At 39.4% G+C, this 25,703-nt stretch overlaps 1 protein-coding gene across 1 annotated transcript in view; it reads left to right on the forward strand.

The window, feature by feature from the left end:
* Positions 1–25,703, forward strand: part of LOC108271557 (copine-9) — a 123,628-nt gene that overhangs the window by 19,037 nt on the left and 78,888 nt on the right. Inside the window, exons 3-4 of the mRNA XM_053683683.1 lie at positions 5,600–5,646; positions 23,708–23,811. Of these exons, the coding sequence (XP_053539658.1) occupies positions 5,600–5,646; positions 23,708–23,811 (151 nt within the window). The remainder of the gene's footprint in view (positions 1–5,599; positions 5,647–23,707; positions 23,812–25,703) is intronic.

The following is a 25,703-nucleotide window of genomic DNA, read 5'->3' on the forward strand; positions in this document are numbered from 1 at the left end:
ATGCTAGTGATATGTTGTTGCAAGCAATTTGGCTGTTTCATGTGAATGTTGAGATCCGGCTCACATGCATGAGCCATTTATTTTTTTTTTAATTTATTTATTTATTTATTTATTTATTTATTTATTTTAAAGATGTAGGCACTGCCGTTAGTCTTGCTGTGTAATTCAATCAAAAGGCTTCCATGGAAACCTAACCTCTTTTTCATATCTGAGCTGCTCATTACTGTGAATAGTGAGACGTGTGTTTGACAGTTTGCTGTGTGTATGAGGCCACACAAAGAGGGTCCGCTGCACTACTGCTTGTACTAGATGTGCTGAATGTATTCAGTGTATTGGGGAGGTGATCAGTTACCTGGATAAGTGGAATCTTATAAGCATGTTGCTTCTTAATGAACCATGGACCCAGTAGGGACAATAACATTAATGCAGTGATGCTTATTTGTAAGCATATTTGTAAGTGCATATTTGTTGTGCATTGCTGATTTAACAGTTATGTAAAGGGACGTTCTTAAATGCAGTGCACTTTTGGTCATTAGAAGGTAGAGAAAGAGTTCCTTACACAGTTTCCAACCTTTTTCTGGTTTAGAAAAAAACGGCAATGAGTCATTTGGTAGCTGAAAGAGTCCGCTCTTATTGGTGAGGTGAGCCAAATGACCTGCATCACTAAGAAACAGTTGGAATTCCCTTTACTAGTCCATGCACTTACAGCATAAGTACATGATTGGCAATCAGTACTTATGATTTTAATATGAATGGGTGGATTGATCCAGTGAAGTATTTCTACTTTCATTACTGAATCAGTCCTTATATAAACATATTAATAATATGTGTTTTTCTTTTTAAATTAAATACATTGTTAAACACATAAATGAAAACATGCCAGAAGTTTATTAGATACCTTTTTAAGTACCATAAATATGATTACACATTCTTTTATTCATTCATACTTAAGTATATTTTATGAAATTTAATTTTAATGAAAAGTATATTTCACTGTTACATCACCAACTCTGACTATAGCTCAATATGTTCAAGTTTCCTCTTGGCGTGAGAGTCAGTATTGCCATACCAGATGGTGGATGATGTCAGGATGCACTGGATGATTGCAGAGAATACCTGTATCAGCAGTCACTTATTTACTCTATACTTCTACACTTGTCTGAGGCAGTAGAGACTATATCTTCTCAATTATTTTAGCGGTGTTCTAGTCCCGCTTAAGAAAGCTACAGATATGCTTGACTGAAAATATGAACGAGTCTGTGTTGGTTATTGGCTGGTTGCTAATTCTGATAGAGTTTTTGTGATTTGGGTATTTCTGGGAAACTACAATCTGGAGACTGGAGAATCTGTTTGTGAAGCATGAGAAGTTGGAGAGAACACATCGCTGAGATGTGCCTGTGCTGAATGATTAGGCACGAGAGCTTGCATTTTACCCTTTCACGACCTGTGTTTTATTGCTCAAACATTAAAATATCCAACAGCACAATGATGAGTTCACCTTCAAAAACAGCTACAGGGCTGTGCTAAACACTGAGCTGAAATCCACAAAGAGTAAGTGGGCATAGTTGCTAGATCAACTGTATGAACAGTTGATCTGTTGGCACAGTAGGCTAACTGCAGTGAGTCCATTGACCAGTATTTTATTTAAAGTAGATCTATGTAAAAAGTGAAAGCATGCATTAATTAAAAAAAACAAAACAAAACAAACAAACAAACAAAACAAAACAAAAAAAAAAAAAAAAAAAAAAAATATATATATACACACACACACACACACACACACACACACACACACACACACATATATATATATATACACACACACACACACTCATATATATATATATATATATATATATGATATCTGAAATGGCTGAATTCAAATTTTGTCACATACAGGAAAACCTCAGTTTTGTCCTCAGTGTTCAGTGTTAATAAAAAAAACAAAAAATAACAACAACAAAAAAAACAGGAATCTGAGGCTACAGTTTGCACAGGCTCGGAAGATTGGAAAAACATCACATGGTCTGATAAATCTCGAGTTCTGCTGAAACATGGACATGGTAGAGTCAGAATTTGGCATACACAGCATGAATTCATGGACCCAACCTGAATTCTGTCAACAGTTCTGGCCGCTGGTGGTTGTATAATGGTGTGGGCAATATTTCTTGGCACACATTGGGCCCCTTAATACTAATTGAGCATCGTTCAAATGCAGAGCCTGAGTGTTATTGTTCAGCTTTATGGTTACAATTTACCTTAAGATTAAGGAACATGGCTACTTTCAGCATGATAATGCACCATTTTTCACACAAGTTGTCTTAGACTAGTTGAACATGACAATGAGTTCAGTGCATTAAAATGGTCTCCCCATTCACCAGATCTAAATCGTTAAGAGAACCTTTGGGTTGTGGTAGAACTGGGGAATGTACGGCTGTCAAATCTGCATCAATTATATAATACAGTCATGTCTACATAGAGCAGAATCTCAAAGTAATGTTTCCAACACCTTGTGGAATCCATGCCATGAGGAATTGAGGTTGTTTTAGAGCAAAGGGAGGCCCTACCCAGTATTAATAATAAAACAAGTAAAATGTAATTTAAAAAATAAATAAATGAAGTGGCTTTGAGTGTATATCCTTAATTATGAAAATGCACCCAAGTTCCTTGATATGATATTTTTACCATATCGCCCACATCTAGATGTTGGTGTAACTAAAGATGTCATTATTGGTGTTGTTACCCACAACTCTGCAAACCCCAGTGGACAGTATGTCCTCTTTCCTTTGTCTTCCACCACCCCCCCATCCCCCCCTTCATCTATATTTATTAATTTACAATGAACCAGCTTATGATTTCTTTTGAAGAGATTGAGGGGAGTAGTGGGAGCCTGAGCTGTGGTGTTCACGCTTGGTTGGATCCTGCGGTGCCGGCATTATGCTGATTGCGTTCTTTCCAGTCTCACACCCAGCTTTGATGTAGCATTATGGTGTTGGAGAGACACACAGAGAGCAGAAGGATGAAGGAGTGATTCAAAGATTTTTCCTATATATAATTAAAAAACTTTATTTATAGAGCACTTTTCATACATGTGGTAGCTTTTTAAAAGTGGGGTGACTTAAGAAGGTGGGGTTGTATATGAATATATTGTGGGTTTTGTACATCAGTATGTACAGTATGCCTAATTTCTTAATAAGCTCTAATTACCTAACTTTGGAGAAATGCCTCTAGATGTATTACGCTTTTGAGTGTATTCTGAAGAATATGTTGAATGTACTAATAGTACACCAGTCATAAAAATTTAATAAAAATAGATATTAATTAGAAATTAAACTACATATCATGCACTATATCAAATGCACTTGAGAAAGTACATTAAAAAATCTGGTTCTGTGAGTCAATGCATGTCAGCTATATCAGCTATATTCAGGAGGAGCCTCTTCCCTAAGGCCATCAGACTCATCAACACAGACATGTCCTCCATAAAGATCCCTTAGAATTTCATAAAGACTTTACAGTCACTATGCACTCCATTGACATTCCGCACACTGCACTTTGCATGGTTACATACTGCATATTTTGTACATCCATTTTTTTTGCACATCCCTTGATTGTTTGCACATCCCTTTTCGTACATTCCTGTACATATATTTCATATTTTTTATCTCTTATCTTAATATTTTTTAAAAATGTCTTAATATTTCTATTCATTCTGAACTTTTAAATTTTGATTTAAAATTTAATGCACAGTCTGAAGAGGAGTAGGCCAGGTTTTAATTCACTGGAATTTATATACTGTATATAATTGTGTATATGACAAATAAAAATCTTGAATCTTAATATAGCACATTTAAAGAGAAGTACACCGTTGAAAGATTTAAGATGAGTGGTATATATTGCATAGAAATATATTTGTAGAGTAGTATGTCTCATATGCAGTTAATGTTAATATGAGTTAATATCATAAAAAAAGTTTATATTAGATATTACCAGTTTGATGTTCACTGATGAAGTAGAAATGCTTTTGTTTGTGGAGAGTGAATGTGAGACTAACAGGAGGTTTTTCAGAATGCAGTCAATGTTTATGAATTAATAACATTCAGTAAGTTAAGAAATCTTACTTCAAGCTTCAGAGTTTAATTCATGTGTTAGTGTTAATTTGAGTAATGTGTTTTCTGTTTATGAGACCAGTTACTGTGAAACAACTTGTTGAAATGGAGAGAATAAAGTTTTTATTTGCATTTCTTTCAGAATTGTGGAATTAATTATTATTAATTTAAAAGAAGGTATAAAAGGCGGAACTATCGGTATTGTTATCGGTATTGGCCAGTATCACTCTGAATAATCAGTTATCGGTATTGTCTGAGAAATTTAGTATCGGTGCATCTCTAGTATTTATACCCCTCTTGTGTCTATGCACTTCGTGAAGTATTGAGTGTATTTACCGTACCAAGCCACTGTTCTATGTTCTTGTGTCTAGTTTTGATCTCTCTTCTAGTCTCTCGTTTGCCTTGCCTGATTTATGCCCATCTGCTGTTCGCCGTTCGCCTGACCCTTTGCCTGTTCTGACCACGCCTGTATTTCATGATTTGGATTTGTCTGCCTGTCTTGCCTATAATAAAGCTCTTATCTGCACTTGCATCCGTCCTAACCTCCATTTACGTGACAGGTGGTCTCACAGCTCCAAGGTCCCTGGTTCTGTCTGTGGACAGTAAAGTGGGTTTTCTCGGGGTTCTCCAGTTTCCTCCCTCTGTCAAAAAACATGCAGGTAGGAGGATTGGCTTTGCTAAATTGCTCGTAGGTGTGTGTGTGCATGGTGTCCTGCGATAGACTATATATTATTACATCTCGTACACTTTGTACTTTCTACACTTTGTACATACATCAAAGTACACTTTGATGCTAGGATCGCCCCTTTCCCCCCTAATTTGGTCACCTGCCAATTCCAACCCACCAGCCGGCTCTTGCCTATCATATGACAGCTTTCAATCGAGGAGAGTTAATGCTAACACGTACCTACTCCGAGACACTCAGTCAGCCAGCTGCATCTTTTATCAAACTGCTGTCCATGCTGTCCATCCTCTACCGCACAATTGGCTAGTGTGGCCAAAGAGAGTATGCCATCCCTCCCGCCCAGAGGTGAATTTTGTTCTTGACACATGGCCACAGATAGCTGTGGAATCATCAGGATTTGACCTCACAATCTCAAGACAATAGGGCAAACACTTTTCTGTTGCTCCAATTGGGAGCCAAATATGCTAGAATTTAAGAATAAACATAACATAAAATTGGGTAAACTTTATAACAGTAATGATAATGGCACAAGTAGGCAGTTGTGTGCTATTCCTCTATCTGTTATCAAAGATAAACATTTGCTAATGAGTTTGTGTAAATATTTTACTATGCTTTCATTGTTACAATGGTTCTTTACTCCTTAATTATGTCAACTCTTATAGAAGTGGAAAGTGTTTGAAAAGGTCAGATAGAAGATATTTGACTGCATTTAATTTGCAGTGGCATTTCATTTCGCATTGCCTCTTGAGCTCTTTAATCTCATGTACTCACTCTGTCTGTCTGTCTCACTCTCTTTTTCTCACAGTTGTCGTGTTGTACATACAAGGCATAGGAACGAAAGAATGGAGAGAGGTGAGTTTCACTATTCATTTTTCTCAAGGTCATTTATGATGAGCCTGTCAGAAATGTCTCATCCTTTGTCTCAGAGATGGAGAAAGTTAATCAAAATTCATAATGGGCAATGGAGGTGCTTTAAGCTTAAGTGAAGAATGAAATATTTTTCCAATCTATGTTGTGGCTGGTGAATAGAAGAGTTTCCTTTAGATTGGAGATGTTCTATCTCTACTAATCAGCCTCTTATCTCACACTCGCACACACACGTCAGGGTTCTTGCGTTTAATTTGCACTTTGTACAACAATCAAAGACTCTCTGTGGAGAAGCCTGCAGGGAGTCAGTCAGTCTCAGTGCATCTCAGTTACTACAACCATATACAAGTCCTCACTCTCATCAATAAACTGATTGATTGAAGAGCTCTTCAAACACTGGCTATTTACAGACACCTTCCAACCTGGTAGTGATTATGTTTGAAATAACATGTTCCATTCAATCAGGATCAGGCAAATTACAACAAGGTTAACATAAGAACATATGACCTAAATCCTCATTGATTTATTTTACTTAGTATTACAAACAATACACCAAATGGTTTAAACCTAACCCTTATCTATTGTGTCTGTAGCATATATGAACAGGGACCATGAACAGTTTTTTTTATGTTTCCTAGTGAGAAAAGAGAACTTGCTTAATTGAAACCCACTTATCACAAAATTCTAAGAGTAACTGTTTAATAAATGTTATTATCAAAGGTTTTGTAAATTAGTCAACAAATCAGTATAGTTCAGCTTGTCAGATATGAACTACATTTTCGGAGTGAATTGTTTGTGGTTGAGTGTTAACAACATGACCTCTGCATTTTCTTAGTCTTTGCTTGATCACACATGGATAACACAAAACCTTAAATACAGTGCAGTGAAAAAGTATTTGCTTTCTTTTGTTTTTGTGTATATCTCATACTAAATTGTTTCAGAAATTAAAACAAAATCTAAGATGAAACAAAGGCAACCCGAGTAAACACAAAATACAGTTTTTAATGATAGTCATTTATTGAAGCAAAAAAGTTATCCAATACCAACTGGGCCTGTGTAAAAATGTATTTGCTCCTGCAGTTACTAATTCCCCAAATCTGTAAAACTGCATTCCTAATGGGGTTCAGCTAAACTAGACACAAGCACGCCTGATTACTGCAAACCCTGTTCAATCAAATCATCACTTAACTAGAACTTTTTCAACAGCATGAAGTTGGTTAAAAGGTCTTTCTCAGTAACACACTATGGCAAACTTGAAAGAAATTCCAGAAATGATGAGGAAGAAGGTGATTGAAATGCATTAGTCTGGGAAGGGTTACAAAGCTATTTCAAAGGCTCTGGGACCACAGTGAGAGCCATTAACTCCAAATGGAAAACTTGGCACAGTAGTGAACTTTCCCAGAAGTGGCCGACCTTCCAAAATTCCTCCAAGAGCACAGGAACTACTCATCCAACAAGTAACAAAAGAGCCAAGGACAACATCAAAGAACCTACAGGTCTCTCTTCCATCAATAAAGGTCACTGTTCATGACTCCACTATCAGAAAAACACTGGGAAAAAATGGCACAAATCGAAGAGTGGTGGGGCCAAAAACACTGCTAACCCAGAAGAACATTAAGGCTTGTCTGAATTTTGCCAAAATATACCTTGATGATCCTCAAACCTTTTGGGAGATTGTTCTGTGGATTGATGAGTCGAAAATGGAACTGTTTGGAAGACAGGATTCCCGTTACATCTGGCGTAAACCAAACACAGAATTCCACAAAAAGAACACCATACCTGGTGGTGGTAGTGTGGTGGTGTGGGGATGCTTTGCTACTTCAGGGCCTTGCCAACTTGCAATAAATCAGGGGAAACATGAATTCTGCTCTGTACCAGAAAAACCTAAAGGAGAATGTCCGGTCTTCAGTCCGTAAATTGAAACTCAAGCGCAACTGGATTATGTAGTAAAACAATGATCCAAAGCATAGGAGTAAGTCCTAGTCCTAGAAGTAAGTGAAAGCACTATTCGGACGGGACTAGTTTTCCTGGGGGACATTAGAGAAATTCGTGTTTCACAGACGTACTTCATGATTTTAATCCCGTCCGAATCTGCCAAGTCTGTGTTTTCTCACACAATCAACTGTAAAAATTCCAGAGCAAATTACCTACTGTCTTTTGGTTAACAAAGTGATCCTCTGAGAAATCTAATCCCATCCGAATGTGAATGTCTGTGATTGCCAATAATATTTTTTCACAAGCATTTCCTTGTCTGTTTTGGCTAACATGAACTACCATAGAAGCTCTTACGTGCACGTTTTCTGCTTGCTGTGGACAATTCAGTATGGATGTATGTATTTTTGCTACTCGGTGAAGACATTCAAAAATAAAATCAACAAGAGCCAAATCACGTAAATTGTTATGACTGGCCACTGTAATATCAGTGTCAGGTGATTACTCACCTTCATTTCTTCTCTCAATTATATAATGTTTTATTTATACAAGTAATCATATGTTTATTTCAGTGGGTTTGTTATAAGCAGCCAGTTCTATAAAATCATGTGAAGTTTTTTTAGTATGTTTTTTAATAAGTAATTTAAATAAATTACAATAAAATCAATAAATTAAGAAATTTTACTTTTTAAATTTAAAAGTACTTATGCACACATCTAGAGCACGTGATCTTCTGCAATGCCCAGATATATAAAATGGACACTCCCACCTCTGTAATAAACACAGAGATGTTAGTCTCTTTCGAATCGGTACATGGAATCACAGAGGTCGGACGATAAGAATTGTAACTCACACTACGTTTAGAAAACTAGTCCTGTACGAATAGTGCAAAAGACTGATCTCCAGTTACTGGAAGTGTTTGGTTGCAGTTATTGCTTCTAAAGTTGGATTTTAAGTTTAAGGGGGCAGTTAGTTTTTCACATTGGTGATAGGTGTTGGATATCTTTTTTGCTTCAATAAAAAAAAACTGTATTGTGTATTTTCTCAGTTTGCCTTTGTTTTAAATTGTATTTCTTTTGAAGATATAAAACTATTTTAGTATGAGATGTACACAAAAGCAGAAGAAATCACATACTTTTTCACAGCACTGTACATTACAGATGAAGTGTTTAAAAAATGCTTGAGTGTTCCTTTATTTGACTTCAGAATGATTTTAACAAGAGCAGTGCAGAGAGAGCTTTTCTTTGTGTCCCTTGCTTGCTTTTTACCTCCTTCCTCTGAGGAAATGATGGCAGAAAAGGAAACAAGGACAAGAGTAATTGAGAAAAAACTTATTTACCAAGTGAGATGTCTTTACTCACTGGAGTGTCAATTTAATGCAACTTCTATTTATTCAGTTACTGATATGTTTCCGAGCAGTATAACAGATCTGCCTATACATGACAGTGATTGCGCACTAAATTATCCTTTATTAAAATATAATTGCACATCACAAACTTTAGCTTAAACAAGATTTTAATCATTGTCTGACTTCGTTTTTAAAGCAAGGCATATTAACTGACTTTCATGCAAGGATTTTATGTGTGGGGATGGTGGGGATAAGAACCTGTGCATCAGCCAAACCATGAGCAACATCATTGAGGGGAGAGCTGGAGATGAAGGGGAGACGAAGGCTCCAGCTAACCTCCAGCCAGAGGACTCCCCTGCTGAGCTCCAGACCGCGGCTGACATGGCAGCCTCCCCAGCCGAGCTCTGGCCCTGGGCCGAAGTGGTGGCCTCCCCAGCCAAGCTCCGGCCTGAGGCCGACGTGGCAGCCTCTAACGCCTTCCTGGTCCTGCTCCTCCCTGGGGCAGATGGCGCGGCCTCTCAAGTCTTGATCTTGCCTGAGGCAGATGGCACTGTCTCCAAAGCCCTGCCTGTGTCCAAGGATGACTGTGTGGCCTGAAACATTCTGCCCCTCCCTGTGGCTGATGGCATGGCCTCCCATGTCTACCATAGCTATGTCACCTGAACCCAGAGAGCCTGTCCCAGCCCTGCCACCTGACCCCGGCAAGCATGTCCCAGCCCCGCCACCAGATAACGGTGAGGACATCATCGCTCTGCCACCTGACCCTGAGAAGGACTTCACAGATATGCCACCTGACCCTGGCGAGAACGTCCACCCAGCCACCTTCCTCCAGCCAACCTGTCCCATGCCTGCTCCCCAGCTCCTCTAGGAAGAGCGAGCACTTTGGACCATGCCTACCTCAAAACCCTGGGTATCTAGTGGACATTTTACCCAGGGGGCAGATCCACCTTGTATTTGTTTAGAAGGTGCTTCAGGAGTCATGCCTTTTGGGGGGTGTGGATTCTGTTATGTATTTTCACACCAAGCACTGCATGCTGTGCCTCTGAGCAAGCATAGAAGCTCGCAGCTCTACGGTGCACACTACTGCCATGTAATGTTTTTGTTTACATTGCCACATATGTTTTTGTTTTGGTTCAAGTCTTGTCTCCAGCCATGTCTTGACATTGGCTGTCTCCCTAATGTGTCATGGTTACTCTCACTCTCACCTGTGTTTCTTTGTTCGTTGTGAAGTACATACTCTGTGTCACTGTGCCAGTTGTTACCAAGCCTTGATTTATTGTTTACTTTCCTGGTTTGATCTAGTTCCTGTTACTCACGTTTTTGCTTTTGCCTGCCCTTGTTTATGCTGTTTGCCCATCGCCTGATCCTTGCCTGTTTTCTGATCATGTTATTGGATTACGTCTTTGTCCTGTTTGCAGTGATTAAATAAACTATTGAGTACCTGCACTTGCATCCTCAGCAGTATCCCTACTGTGCACATTGTTTATTTAATTCAGATGATTAATTTTGCATTGTTGGTTCATATTATTGTTCATTTATTGTCATTTGTTTATTGGGAAAATCATTTACACCTTAGGCTTATTGAGTGGGTGGACTTATTGGGTGGAGCATTTATACCATAGGCTTATATCATGCGCTACAAAAAAAATCCCTTCCACATAGGAAACATGTTTCCTTGCTCTAAAAGCCTCGTATCTCCTCTCTCTTTTGATTCCCTTGATTGCATTTTTAAAATTGGTACCTCTTTAAAGATGGCATCACGGACTGAACAAGGTAGGATTGAGGAATCAAGGGGACGTTTTTAGAAGCACTCTTAGTTAAGGGTTTCATTGCACATAATTAAACATGATCAGTTATAACATTTATACAATATTTACCTTACATACCCCATATTTATTTCAAAGAGATTTATTGAATGAAATTGGAGCTTTGCTTTGCTGCCAGAGAAGAGAGCTGCCAGTCGTCTCCCACACTGTGTGGATGCCAGAAAGGAGCACAGCTTGGACTGTCCCATATGTTTCTGTCCCATGTTTTCTCTAAGTCCACAAACCCTTAGGGCATGATGAGAGTTTAGAATTTCAGTTTTTATTTCCTGGTATTTATATGTGGATGTGTTAAATGACATAGCACATTTTGTATACCACCCAATTTGTAGGCAAGCAAAAATATTGGAACTTGACTGACAGGTGTTTCCTGTTACCCAGGTGAGTCCTGTTAGATTGATGATTTAAACAGTAAATAGCTTTGAATATCTACTCTTGGTTTTAGCCTTTGTTTTTTTTGTTTTTTGTTTTTTGCATTTTTTTGTTAAGAACAATAGGCCAGCATGAAGATCAGAGAGCTGTCTGTGGGAGAACAGAAAGCCATTTTGAAGCTGAGAAAAGGGGGAAAATCAATCATAAGCATTGCACAAATATTCGGCATAGCCAATACAATTTGGAATGTCCTGAAAAAGAAAGAAACCACTGGGGTACTGAACAACAGACACTGAATGGGTCCAACAAGGAAAACAACAACATCTGATGACAGAAGCATCGTGAGAGCTGTGATAAAAAAACAACAACAACAACAACAACAGTGACATCACCAAAAACCTCCACAGGGCAGGGGTGAAGGTATCACAATCCACCTTTTGAAGAAGACTTCGAGAGCAGAAGTATAGAGGCCATACTACAAGATGCAAACCAATCATCAGCAGTAAGAATCGGAAAGCCAGATTGGAATTTGCAAAGAAATATAGAAATGGGCAACAAAAGTTCTGGAACCAAGATTAACCTCTACCAAAGTGATGGAAAGGCCAAAGGGAGGAAGACAATGATCCAAAACACACTTCCAACTCAACAAAGGATTTCATTGGGGGAAAAAGTGGAAAGTTTTAGACTGGCCAATTCAATCACCTGACCTTAACCCAACTGAGCATGCATTTCACCTCCTGAAGCGGAGATTGAAGGGAGAAACCCCCCCAAAACAAAAAACAACTGAAAGAGGCTGTCACAAAAGATGAAACTGGGTCATTCCATCTCAAATGGTCCAATCCAGTTTGCTCGACTGTTTTTAATTTTCATAACTTTTTTGAATGATAACCTCTATGTATCGGCATTGCAAAATCACCTGTTTTTTTCTACTTGGTTTATGATGGCCATCTTTGTGTCGTGGCACAGCACATTTTGGTTACAGAGCTGTTTACAGAAACCTCAGTATCTTGGCTCAGGTTGGACCTAGCTCATAGGAACTGCTACGTTCTGCTATTATAGCAGACTTACAATAATTGAGCTACTCACTTACTGCTTTTATTACAGAAGAAACAACACCATAGCTCTGTTTAAGTCCTATAGTGGACTGACTTCTGTGAAATTTTTAGGTTAGTTTCTTGTCCTCCACCATAGATATTCAACCAGAAAGTGAGGGGAATTTAACTTTTAATTTACTTTCTCGCCCCCATAAAAAAACAAGAGAAGTCTCAAACCTCAAATGTTCTGCATGCATATTATATTGCCTAGGTATCCCATAAAAAAGTAAGACTTGAACCCTTCCCATTATAAATTGACCCTAACAGTGGAACTGTGAGCAATCTTGAGCATCACATTTGGACTTAAGTCTAAGGAACAAGTGTAAAATGTTTATATATGTACATGTAACTTGTAATATGCTCTAGAGCCCAGTTCCCTTTCAAAGGGAACTCAACATTGTGTGAGCTTCACACTGTAGGAAGTGCCCTAGCATGTGACCGGCATCTGAAGCTTGTGTAACATCATGCCTATTTATAGGCCTGCTGTGATCAAGTGACGTGGCAATTAAGTGCGTTGCATGAAAATGGCACCTGTGAACCGCGCCATCAGCCTTATTAACTTCAACAAGTCTGCATGTCGGTCGTTTGTGTATGCTCGCAAAAAGATTAATTTCCTGGCTATCTTTTAAATTATTATTATTTTTTTTTTGTCCCTTTAAAAAAAGAAGAGAAAAGTATGAGTGAGAGAGAATTCAGGAAGTGTGTCACACCTTGCTCCAATTTCATCACGGGGGGGGCACACTTTATGTGTGAAGTGTCTAGAGGTGTAGCATGCCAGGGCACCCCTCAAGGGGTCTGACTGTGCGCATTGTCAACAATTTACAGTCAGGCAGCTCCGCTCATGGCTTGCTCTCTTCTCGGCTGATGGGAATTGGGTTTCAGAGCCTTGCGGATCTGGGCCGGATCTCTTGCTCTGTCTTCCGGGTCTGGCTCTCCGCCCGGTTTTGGAGCTCGCATCGTGACTCCTCCATCCGCAGTGGAAAGCTAAAACACCCTCTCAGACGCTGAGGAGCCAGTAGGGGGTGGCGTTGCACCTAAAACGGAGAGCAGCTCTCGAACATATAAAAAGCTGTTTGAAGTGATTACTAGGGCAGTTGAAAAAATATCTAAAATATCTAGACTGGCCCAGGGAACAGGAAGTGGCTTGTAGCAGGCTGGACGAGCACTTTCTCCGCAGTGAAAACAAATCTCCCGCATACCGCAGAAAACTCTCCTTTATTCCAGAAGTGCATGATGAAATATCATGCAGGTATGGTGTGAATGACACAGCTATTTAGCCATGCCAAAGGTGGAGGGGGGTCAGCTTTGCCATCCAACCATCTACGGCCACCTCAGTGTTGGTGGGCAAGGCCTATGCAGCAGCGGGTATTGTAGGTCACTGCATACAATGGCAGTATTGCAGGCCTACCAAGCAGACCTACTGAGTGAGCTCAACATTGGGGAGGGAATTGGGCCCAAGGCAGTGTCAGAGCTTCACCGTGCCACGGATTTCTCTGTCTGGTTGACCAAGTAGACGGCCCGTCATATCGGGCATTCAATGGGTAGCTTGGTTTGCATGGAGAGGCACCTATGGCTCAACCTCGCAGGGATGGGGGAAAAGATCCTTGCTGGATGCCCCTGTGAACCTTCTGGCCTGTTCAGTAGTGCAGTTAATGCAAAACAGCAAACGGTGGCATTCAGCCAGTTCCTTCCTCGTTGTGTTGAGTTCACCCGGCGGCCACAGTCATAGCCTGCTAATAGGCCTGATCTGAGAATGATCATAAAGGCCAAGCAGACATAGAAGGAGTGGTCCTGAAGGGTCGTGGTTAGCCCCCAGTACTACTGTAGGGCCTCCACTAGCCTAGGCTGTCCCAAGTTTTCAGTCTTCCTTGGTCAGCGAGCTGTCACAGGGCAATGGAAATCTGATGCTTTCCCTCCAACAGAATGTGGAGAAGTTAATGTCACTAAAAGACCATCTGGTAGTGTGGAAAATACTGCCAAATCTGTCTCCATGGGTTCTGTCTACCATAGAAAAGGGTTCAGCTGTTCAGGGGTGTACTCACCACAGTAGTCAGCACAGAGCAGAGCCCGAAGTTAGCGCAGGAAGTAAGATTCCTCTTGGACAAAGGGGCCATAGAACATGTACACCATTCCCTGAGGGAGGGAGGTTTTTACAGCCATTATTTCCTGGTCCGCAAAATAGATGGGAGTATGCGGCGAATTTTAGATCCTCATCTGAACGGTACTTTTCAGACATACAGGTTCAAGATGCTGACGCTCAAACTTATCATTCCACAGATTCAGTTCGAGGACTGGTTTTTGATGATAGATCTTAAAGATGCATATTTCCACATAAAAATGTCGCACAGTCACAGGAAGTTCCTGAGGTTCACGTTTAGAGGCATTGCGTACCAATATCGGGTTCTTACTTTCAAGCTAGCTTTATCCCCTCGCACCTTCACAAAGTGCATGGATGCTGCTCTGGCTCCCTTGTGACTCCAGGGCATCCATGTACTAAACTACCTGGATGACTGGTTAATTCTTTCATGATCCAGGGAACTAGCGATTCAACATCGAGATGTTTTTCTCACCCACATGAGGAGCTTGGGGCTCAAGTTGAACCTCAAGTAAAGTATGCTTTCTCCAGTGCAGAGGACAACTTTTCTACGGGTTATATGGGATTCTACTACAAGGAGGCCATTTCTATCCCCAACATGCATAGGGTCAATCCTATCAGCATTGAGCAAGATAATGCTGGGTCTGGGCATCCACTGTTCATAATCTCTACAAGAAACTGTTGCGACTGTTGGGCAGCAGCAGCCAATGTCATACCATTGGGTCTATTGCACATGGGACTGTTTCAGTGGTGGCTGAAAAGTCGGGGATTTCATCCGAGGACGAAACCTCTGAGAAAAATCAGTATCACGCAGCGATGCCTTCGTGCTCTGAGAATTTGGAGGTGTCTCTGGTTTCTAGCCTCAGGTCACAGTCTAGGGACATCTCCTTATCGCAAGATGTTAATGACTAATGCCTCCATCTTGGGCTGGGGCGTGGCCTTAGACGCCTTAGCCCTCATCTGCAGTGGCATACAAATCGCCTAGAAATGTAGGCCGTATTTCTCGCACTGAAATTCCTTTTTGATCAATTGAGATGTCACCATGTGTTAGTTGTGACAGACAGCACAGCGGTGGTCTCATATGTCAATCACCAAGGAGGGTTACGTTGGTGCACATGTGGCTGAGGTCACATCTGTATGCTTTTCCCCTGATCGCTCTGCTCCCAGAAGTTCTAGCGAGAGTTCGCCAAGACCGTCTACGTCTGCTGCTAGTAGCACCTTATTGGCAAACTCAAATATGGTTCTGAGAGATAACATCCCTGCAAGACAGCACTCCTTGGGAGATTCCCTTCTGCAGGGATCTACTTTCTCAAGCCGGAGGGCTGATATATCACCCTCGGCCGGATCTATGGAATCTATGGGTCTGGCTCCTGAGGGGCACCAGCTCATAGATTCTGGTCTCACAACTGAGGTTGTGGAGAGCATGTTAATTGCACCATCCATGAGGAAATTGTATGCACTCAAGTGGCGACTTTTTGTCTCGTGGTGTGAGGAATGTCAGCTAGACCCAGTGAACTCCGCAATATATACAGTCCTGGAGTTACAAGAACGTTTCTCAGTTGGCTCCTTCTACAATCAGGGTCTACGTGACCACCATTTTGGCCAGCCACGCCTCTACTGATGAAGCCTGTGTGGGGCAACGTTCTCTAACATCGAGGATTATGCATGGTGTCAGGCGGCTGAGGCCCATCTGCAGACCACGCATACCTTCCTGGGACCTTTCTGTGGTCCTGGAAGTTCTGTCAGGTGCCCATTTAAGCCCTTAGAGTCATCCTCAGAGAAGCTTCTGACTCTAAAGGTAGCTCTTCTGCTGGCCCTGACATCTCTCAAGCAAGTAGGAGATCTACAAGCGCTCTCTGTTGCCCCTTCCTGCCTTGAATTTGACCATGGATTAGCCAAGGCCTTCCTATATCCTAGGCCGGATTATATTCCTAGTGTTGCAGGATTTCTGCTCTCCTCTGTTCCTCACACTGGAGCAAGAGAAATTGTACCTACTGTGTCCAGTAAGGGTTCTCTGTACTTACGTCCACTGCTCCGGCCAGTGGCGTAAATCAGAGCAGCTGCTGGTCGCCTTGGGCGGCGACAGTAGAGGTGATGCTGTGTCTCTAATTGGATAATTGGATAGTGGAAGCAGTCTCTATCGCTTATGAGGTGCGCAGTCTCGCTACACCTCTGGGCATAAGGGCTCATTCCACTAGGGGGGTCACCTCCTTGAAGGCTTTGTTCAAAGAGGTACCCATACAAGATGTATGTGCTGTGGCAGGGTGGTCTATGCCACACAAAGTAATTCAATATTACAGCCTGGATATACATTTCACCCCGGGATCAAGTGTCTTGCAATGACCTTCAGGCTCGGATCTTTTGAACAGGCTATGCATTCAGTATGACGGAGTGGGTATTCTCGTTCCAACAACATGAAGCTCACGCAACGTTGAGTTCCCTTTAAAAGGGAACATCTGGGTTACGCATATAACCCTGTTTCCTGAGAAGGGAACGAGACATTGTGAAGCTTTGTCATACTGGGGCATGCCTGTGAATTGCATCTTTACTTCAGATAATAGAGGCTTGTATCACGTGACACACTTAATTGCAACGTCACCTGATAACGGCAGGCCTATAAATAGGCATGATGTTACACAAGCTTCAGATGTCAGTCATGCGTGAGGGCGCTTTCCACAGCATGAAGCTCACGCAACGTCTTGTTCCCTTCTCAGGGAACAGAGTTACATGCGTAATCCAGACGTTTTGTTCCAAGGAGCCCATACTGAACATATTGAGGTTTCCATATACAGCTGTATAACCAAACTTTGTTGTGTGCCATGAGACAAAGATGGCTGTCGTAGTTAAATCAAGTAAAAAAAACAAACAAACAAACAAACAAAAAAAACGGCTACATGTACATGCCAATTCATAGAAATTTTTAAAAAATAAAATAAAATTACATTTAAAATTTTTTTATTTTTTTAAAATAAAAATGGTCAAGTATTCAACTTTGCCATTATTGCACCACTTGAGATGGAATGTCCCAACCAACAGTTGGTTGTCAGTGAGTCTTGGGTTTGATGCAGTTATTGCAAGCAAGGGATATGCGACCAAATATTAATTGTTATTCACGTTCATTTAGTTCAAAACATATCTGTTCCTATACTTTTGCTTGCCTAACAATTGGGTGGTTTGATTCCATGAAAAGGTTCCATGTTTTATGTTGTTTAACACATCTAGATGTAAATACCAGGAAATAAAAGCTGACATCATAAACTCTTCTCTCATATCCATCTTTTGATCTCAAACCCAAATGTCTTTGGTGTGTATAGCACAAACAATTGAATTGGCCTTACAGTTCTAATAGTTTCGGAGGGGACTGTATGTGTGTGTGTGTGTGTGTGTGTGTGTGTGTGTGTGTGTAGTTCTGTGTAGATTTGAGAAAATCTATAAATGTTTGAGGGTGCATGTGTAGTTATAGATTTTTCTCCCATACACAAAAATACACATTGATAAAGATAAAGCAAGTGGACAACTCTGTTTTTTTTAGGTCTCATAACAGTTTGATTCCTCCGTTTAACCAGTTTTGTAAAAACCACTCAGGCGTCAACTATTGTAGCTTTGGGCTGTTAACCAGATCCTTTTTTTAAAAAATTTTTTTTAGATCTACTATGATACAGCAGGAGGGTTGTAAAAACATTCAGAAAGTACACTCACAGCACAGATAGAGTGCATAAAACGTTCAAGAGCCCTGTAAAAAAAAATTTTCAGTCATGAATATAAAACGCTTTTAATGCTTATCCCCAGTTGAAGTGTCTTGCTGAGTCTCTTGAAGGCTTATACATGGGAAATAAGTCCCTTATGTCTGTTATTGACTGAGCGCCATCCATCATCAGAAAGTTCCAGCATACCTGATACCTGACCACATTACCATTTTATGGCTGAGGGTGACTTACATAATAATAGTACATAATAATGCGTTAACTAATTGACATTTAGGAGCCACAACAGAGTTGTTTGTCCTTACAAGTTATGGATAAAATAATCCAGTCATTTGTATTTAGCTAATTTAGTTTGGATGAAGTACAGGAATTCAGGTTTAATATGACAAGACATCAATGTTTAAACATTTATTGCACTTGGCAAATTAATAAAATAGACTTAAGTGAAGGTCTGTAAAAATACTTTCGTGGTCACAGGGGTTACACACTGTGTCAAATAGCCACTGAGCCAAAACCGGTATCAGATTATCTCCAATCAAATTTGCAATCCTCATAAATTATGCTTACGTCTGCACAAAACTAGTGTTGCTTGTTAACAGAATTAATAAATGACGTTCCCACTTCATTTACTTTAGAAATGTTTATAAAGTACTGATTTGAAAAACCACTTCCAGAAGTACATTCTCTACGTGTTTATATACTTAATCACCTTCACTTGTATCGTCTTGAAGACTGTAAGCTGTAAGCATGATAATTATGCTTCTGTAAGTCAGACATCCCCATTTCTTTTATTTCTCTCTTTTATTTCTCTCTCTCTCATGTACGTGCGTACATACACCCACCCACACACACACACACACACACACACACACACACAAGGCCAAGATGGGTTACAAAGGCATTAAGAGGGTGACATATGTGATATGTGCAGGCGGGTTCATACAAAGCAACCACATAAGCAATAAACAGCAAATATTAACCTTACAATGCAATTATCAGGTTAAATGAAGCCAATATTATATGACTTAAAGAAAAGCTGTACTAAGTAAAACTGAGAGCCAGGATTATGAAAGAGATATTTACTATAGGGCCTTTGCCTGCCCTCCTTGGCTGGAGGACCCCCAGAGGACTGTGAAGCCTAGACAGAGGGTTTGTGATTTCATAACCCACCATTATTCAGCTTGTTATATTTATTATCGAGCTTTTATACACATTAGATGGTATAACCCTTGAATTTAATAGATTTAGTCAAACTTCAATAACTCTAATAATAATAAACTAAACAAACTGGCCTATGAGTACCTAACTGTCACGTAATGTAGGCGCAGGACAGAGGCAAGTGAAGCTATGACAGTTTAATCAAACAATAAGAAGTACAAAAGACCAGGCAGAAATCAAAGTCCAAGGCAGGCTAGGGTCAATTGATCTGGCAAACAGGCTAAACTAGGCAGAGTAGAAAATCGAGGTTAACAGGGTAAACAAAGTTTATAACCAGAAAAGCAAGCACAAGATAAGGCTTGGAAATACATTGTAGCAAATTGCCATTTCTTAAGTGTTGTCACATGAAAAGATATAATCAAATATTTACAAAAATGTGAGGGGTGTACACACTTTTGTGAGATACTCTCTCACTCTCTCTCTCTCTCTCTCTCTCTCTATATATATATATATATATATATATACAGTGAGGGAAAGAAGTATTTGATCCCCTGCTAATTTTGTACGTTTGCCCACTGACAAAGAAATGATCAATCTATAATTTTAATGGTAGATTTATTTGAACAGTGAGAGACAGAATAACAACAAAAAAAATCCAGAAAAACGCATGTCAAAAATGTTATAAATTGATTTGCATTTTAATGAGGGAAATCAGAAAGATTTCTGGCTCCCACGTGTCTGGCTCCCACGTGTAACGAGCTGAGATTAGGAGCACACTCTTAAAGGGAATGCTCCTAATATCAGTTTGTTACCTGTATAAAAGACACCTGTCCACAGAAGCAATCAATCAATCAGATTCCAAACTCTCCACCATGGCCTAGACCAAAGAGCTCTCCAAGGATGTCAGGGACAAGATTGTAGACCTACACAAGTCTGGAATGGGCTACAAGACCATTGCCAAGCAGCTTGGTGAGAATGTGACAACAGTTGGTGCGATTATTCGCAAATGGAAGAAGCACAAAAGAACTGTCAGTCTCCCTCGGCCTGGGGCTCCATGCAAGATCTCACCTCGTGGAGTTGCATTGATCATGAGAACAGTGAGGAATCAGCCCAGAACTACACGGGAGGATCTTGTCAATGATCTCAAGGCAGCTGGGACCATAGTCACCAAGAAAACAATTGGTAACACACTACGCCGTGAAGGACTGAAATCCTGCAGTGCCCGCAAGATCCCCCTGCTCAAGAAAGCACATATACATGCCCGCTGAAGTTTGCCAATGAACATCTGAATGATTCAGAGGACAACTGGGAGAAAATGTTGAGGTCATATGAGACCGAAATGGAGCTCTTTGGCATCAACTCAACTCGCCGTGTTTGGAGGAGGAGGAATGCTGCCTATGACCCCAAGAACACCATCCCTACCGTCAAACATGGAGGTGGAAACATTATGCTTTTGGGGTGTTTTTCTGCTAAGGGGACAGGACAACTTCACCGCATCAAAGGGATGATGGACAGGGCCATGTACCGTCAAATTTTGGGTGAGAACCTCCTTCCCTCAGACAGGGCATTGAAAATGGGTCGTGGATGGGTATTCCAGCATGACAATGACCCAAAACACACGGCCAAGGCAACAAAGGAGTGGCTCAAGAAGAAGCACATTAAGGTCCTGGAGTGACCTAGCCAGTCTCCAGACCTTAATCCCATAGAAAATCTGTGGAGGGAGCTGAAGGTTCGAGTTGCCGAACGTCAGCCTCGAAACCTTAATGACTTGGAGAAGATCTGCAAAGAGGAGTGGGACAAAATCCCTCCTGAGATGTGTGCAAACCTGGTGGCCAACTACAAGAAACGTCTGACCTCTGTGATTGCCAACAAGGGTTTTGCCACCAAGTACTAAGTCATGTTTTGCAGAGGGGTCAAATACTTATTTCCCTCATTAAAATGCAAATCAATTTATAACATTTTTGACGTGCGTTTTTCTGGATTTTTTTGTAGTTATTCTGTCTCTCACTGTTCAAATAAATCTACCATTAAAATTATAGACTGATCATTTCTTTGTCAGTGAGCAAACGTACAAAATCAGCAGGGGATCAAATACCTTTTTCCCTCACTGTATATATATATATATATATATATATATATATATATATATATATATATATATATATATATATATATATATATATATATATATATATATAAACTTTATATTATATAGTTTATATTATATATAAGTACTTATGCATTATTTTCTATGGATGCACAAAAAGCACTAATTTAAACTACAGTCCTAAATGAATAATATATATTCTGGTGTGCGTCTTATATAATTGGACATACAGTTGTGTAAAATTTATATTTGTAACACTCAGTTTGTGGATTTTATTTTAAATATAAACGAAAAAATAGTACTCAAAGTTTGTCCTCCCTATCTGATTATTCGAAGAACATAATCGTTAGTTGCAACCCTAATATACATAAAGAAATAAAAGAAAATGAAAAATACATAAAACACCACAAATAGCCTACATCTGATCCACACCTAATGATTGTTATAAAGTAGCAAAGACTTCATTAAAAAGATGGATTTTAATATGGGTATTAAACATGTTCACAGAGGCTGAGGAAATACAGAAATATAATAATCTAGTGCCAGTCCATGCAGAACTTTGAAAACATACAACAGCACCTTATACATTATTCTAAATTGAATCGGTAACCAAGACTGTCTTACACCCAGATACAAGACATTGCAATAGTCAAGGCGTGATGTAATGAGCCTGAATTACTTTCTCCAGGTCAGGAAATAATAAGACATTTAAGTGATATTTTGCAGTTTAAAGAAACTATTCTTCATAACTGAGTTTATTTGACAGTTGATCTTTAATTCTGTGTCAACCCCTTTATTTGACATAGGCATGCGAATTACAGGACCTAGACTCTCTGCAATATTATTTTCACAGTTACTAGGGCCAAAAATGATAATCTCTGTCTTTTTGTCATTTAGCTGGAGAAATTTGTTATCCATCCAGCATTCTGCATCTTTAGAGCACATAAATGAGATTTAACAGACACTTGGATCTAATGGTCTATTGTAAAGTTCATAAATAAACATTACTGTCAAATAAATAATAGTCAAAACGTTATAATATGCTAATGAGAATTATACACTTGTATCATTAAACATGACTATACAATAAAAATACAAATCACCTCTTACTGTGATGAATCCTCTGCTCTTTCAGCTGCCTCCAAGAATTTCACACATTATTTCCTGAATATTTTGGCTTGTTTACACATGACCCCAACAAAAATTACCTGACCCAACTGACCTGAGTTTTAAAATATGGAATGCGTAACCTCTTCCCATTTAAATGCCATAAAAGTGAACTCATTAAAGAGGTTTTTTTTGAAAGTGGTACTTGGAAGTGGCACACATATGAACACACACACACTTTATCAATTTTGATTATTTGTTACTTGAGTGGCCTCTGAATAAGACATGATGAATCCGTCAGTATTAATAGGTCTTCAGACAAGGAAATACATTTGATGGCTGTGCAGGTACCTTTAGCTCTCAACGGAAGCCTTACGGTTTATTTCCACTGGTAACTGTCACAGAAAGGTAGACTGCCGAGAGACCCTGCCTCTACCTGCCAGGCTTCACTCAGCAGGAGGTCTAGGATATGATTTTTGCGGGGGCAGGCAGACCAGATTGGGGTGCATCTTAAGAGGGGGTTTAGGAAGAAAGAGGATTAAGTAAGGCATCTCCAGTGGCATCTTCATTTTCCTTTACAGGATGACTCTGTAAATCCCAGTATCAGTAAAATCAATGAGATGAAGGAATATAGAAGTTATACATGATTTACCAGTTAAAAGAAGGTCACTTCATGCTCATATTTTCTTTTTGTAGTTTGATACTTACACTTTCTTATTTTGAGCATATAGGCTATTTCAAAGCTGAAACAAGACATTAAATGTGGTAGGAATGTGAAAAGAATTGAAAAACCATAGTATCTTTTAAACTATGATATTACTATCAACTCCAGTAAGCTTAATAGGTCAAACGTTAACTTTATTAGGCTAAAATGGAGGTAAACACTACCAAATAGTCTTAATGCATGTTGAGAACATTGCCTAAATTAAAACTGGGTCTGTAATTTGGAGTTAGACTGTAGGGTTCTGAATTTGACTGCATGTCTTTGAGGATGTAGAGGTGTTTGCAGGTACAGCAAGTGATCGATAGTTCATCACTGTCTTGTAAAGAGCAGGAAGACCACTGTTTAATGGGAATCGGAGTTTGGGGCTTAAAGTTATCGTGGTGACTTGAAGCAAGAAATAGAATGAAATGTTTTTAGCAACTCTGTGGATGAATAAGAATTTTTTTTTACAATGTAATATGATATATAATATGATGTAACAATGTAATATGATGCATTGTAAAGTGTAATATACATATGATAAGTGTGAAAATAAACAACACACCCTGAGCCTTTATTTCTTATCCAATTCTTCTTTCTCAGTATGGCAGAACGGAGGTGATTGACAACACGCTGAATCCAGACTTTGTGCGGAAATTTGTTCTGGATTTCTTCTTTGAGGAAAAGCAGAATCTTCGGTTTGATGTGTGAGTACAGTTTTGTGTTAAATCTGTATGTTAAGTAGTTTTATATAGTAGTTTTGTATAATTGATACACAGTGAGAATATAATATACAGTAGTGTATAGTTTGATGATGAGCAAGTGGGTTTTCCTGGTGAGTTTTTAATCCAATATTAATCCATTATTCTAAAAGACCCAGTTTGAAACAGCAACTCTCCCCCTCTCCTTCTCTCTCTCAATCTCTTTGTCCATCTCACTCTCTGTACTCCCTGGAGAGATGATCGATGTCCTCAGTGGGGGATTGGAGGAGAGCTCAGGGTAGATCAGGTGCAGCTCACAGCAAACTCTCTCACTCAGATCATTCATATGGATCAGGACTTGACAGCCTTCCAGATTTACTCACGAACAGCATCCGACTGTATCAATGGACACAACATCACCTACTTTTCTGATCTTCTGTCATTTCTCTGCCAGGATTCTAACATGCATTATCTCTTAACATTATCCCTCTTTCTTACCACCTGTCTGTAATATTAATATATCTTATTTCATTCTATAATTGCCTGTTTCATCTACTCTATCTATGATCATGTCATATCTGTATTCACCGTTCCCTTTATCTTTCACTTTCCCCCTCCATAGCGAGAGTCCTATTTCATTCTCACCACCACCTTCACGCGCTTTATTTCTCTTTTGTAATAATCAATAGCAACTCCAACACAGCTTTCCTTTACTTGAGGGGAAGGCACTGTTTATAGGCCATGTGAAAATTGTTTTTGTAAGAGATAGAGTTAAAGATACATACAGAGTGTGTGTGTGTGTGTGTGTGTGTGTGTGTGTGTGTGTGTGTGTGTGTGTGTGTGTTTAACCATTTCATGCACAGTGTCCACACATATAGACAATCAATTTAATGTAATGCACAGTCATTGTAATTTAATATATTAATTTAACATATAATGTAAATTACCTCAAAATCTCATGAGACCATTACTGTAATTTAGCATAATGTATTATCCTGATTTCTGTTGCTCTCTAGACTATTTGCCATTCTCAGTGAAGCATGTCTCTGCTATATATTTACCACCTTTCTACACAAAAGCCTAAATTAAGTAAAATACTTTTTGTGCCAGACTCCACTTCCACTCAAATTTTTTTTTTTTCATTTTTGGATTTTTTTTTTTTTTTTTTTAGTAAAAAATATGTTTAACTTTAAGTATCTGGATACATTTAAAAAAAAAAAAATTATTTATGCATGAAAGGGTTCAGTTTCACATCATATGAACATTATTTCATTCAATCCACGAGTTTATGTATCATGGTTTTTTTGGAAGGATGCCCACATACCTGACCCTGAGAACGGGTCAGCAGAGAACTGAAGTCACCAACCATCTGGATGTCAATAAACAGATGGAGCATGGCATCATCTGTCTCTTTAACCATGTGCGTAGGGGGTCTAGTGTGTATGTGCGTGTGTGTGTGTGCACACGTGAAAGGAGAGCGCTTTAAGAGAAAGGGGGTCTATCATGTTTGTCACATGCAAAATATGATATCATAACAAGATTTTGTCTATACTCTACTCAGAAAAATAGATCTAAGTTTTGACTAGTCTCCATTAGTATGCTTTGTAGGATTTTCAACTATTGTTATAGATCATTTTCAGGTTGTTTAATTAAAATAGAAAATTAAATAAATACAATATAGACTTATCAAAAGAAATATTCACTTTGTGGTAAATTTACTGTAAATCAAGTCATGGCTGATGGTGACTGTTGAGTCATTGTGTTTGGTGAGCCCCCATAGTGTAATGTTGATGCCAAGCTAATCCCCACTGAAAATCATTAGGGGCTGAATTATTGATACCTCTTATGTTTACTGTGTCCTTGTCTAAAATATGCTGGCAGTGTCACTCTCTTTTCAC

The sequence above is a fragment of the Ictalurus punctatus genome, chromosome 11 (assembly GCF_001660625.3).
Source record: "Ictalurus punctatus breed USDA103 chromosome 11, Coco_2.0, whole genome shotgun sequence".
Classification (NCBI taxonomy): domain Eukaryota; kingdom Metazoa; phylum Chordata; class Actinopteri; order Siluriformes; family Ictaluridae; genus Ictalurus; species Ictalurus punctatus.